Below are 330 nucleotides of genomic sequence, written 5' to 3'. Positions count from 1 at the left end.
CTGTACTGTGTTATATAATTGTATTTTGTCTTATTTTCTTCCTAACCTCTCCCAACTCCTCTCCATATACTCCTGGTCTCTTGTTGCTTCCCTCTCTATATTTCCCCTCCCTTTTTCTCCCCTTACCACTTCTCCCACCTTCATCCAAGCAGAATCGGGGGAGGTGTTCACTTCAGGATCCAACGCAGGAGGGCAGCTGGGACATGAGGGTGCCCACAACCCACGTGTACCTCGACGTGTGATGGAGCCACTGTCTCGCTCACAGGTTGTTAAGGTTGCCTGCGCTAGGGACCTTTCACTTGCTGTCACAGAAGGTATGTAGATAGGATA

The 330-nt window shown here is 49.4% G+C and overlaps 1 protein-coding gene across 1 annotated transcript in view; it reads left to right on the top strand.

The window, feature by feature from the left end:
* The window catches only part of LOC119594330 (probable E3 ubiquitin-protein ligase HERC3), a gene marked incomplete at its 3' end in the record, with an annotated part of 3,197 nt that overhangs the window by 2,316 nt on the left and 551 nt on the right, over positions 1-330 (top strand). Inside the window, 1 exon segment of the mRNA XM_037943388.1 lies at positions 153-314. Within this exon segment, the coding sequence (XP_037799316.1) occupies positions 153-314 (162 nt within the window).

Source organism: Penaeus monodon, chromosome 33 (assembly GCF_015228065.2).
Source record: "Penaeus monodon isolate SGIC_2016 chromosome 33, NSTDA_Pmon_1, whole genome shotgun sequence".
NCBI classification, from domain to species: domain Eukaryota; kingdom Metazoa; phylum Arthropoda; class Malacostraca; order Decapoda; family Penaeidae; genus Penaeus; species Penaeus monodon.
This window is presented reverse-complemented; position numbering and strand designations above follow the sequence as displayed.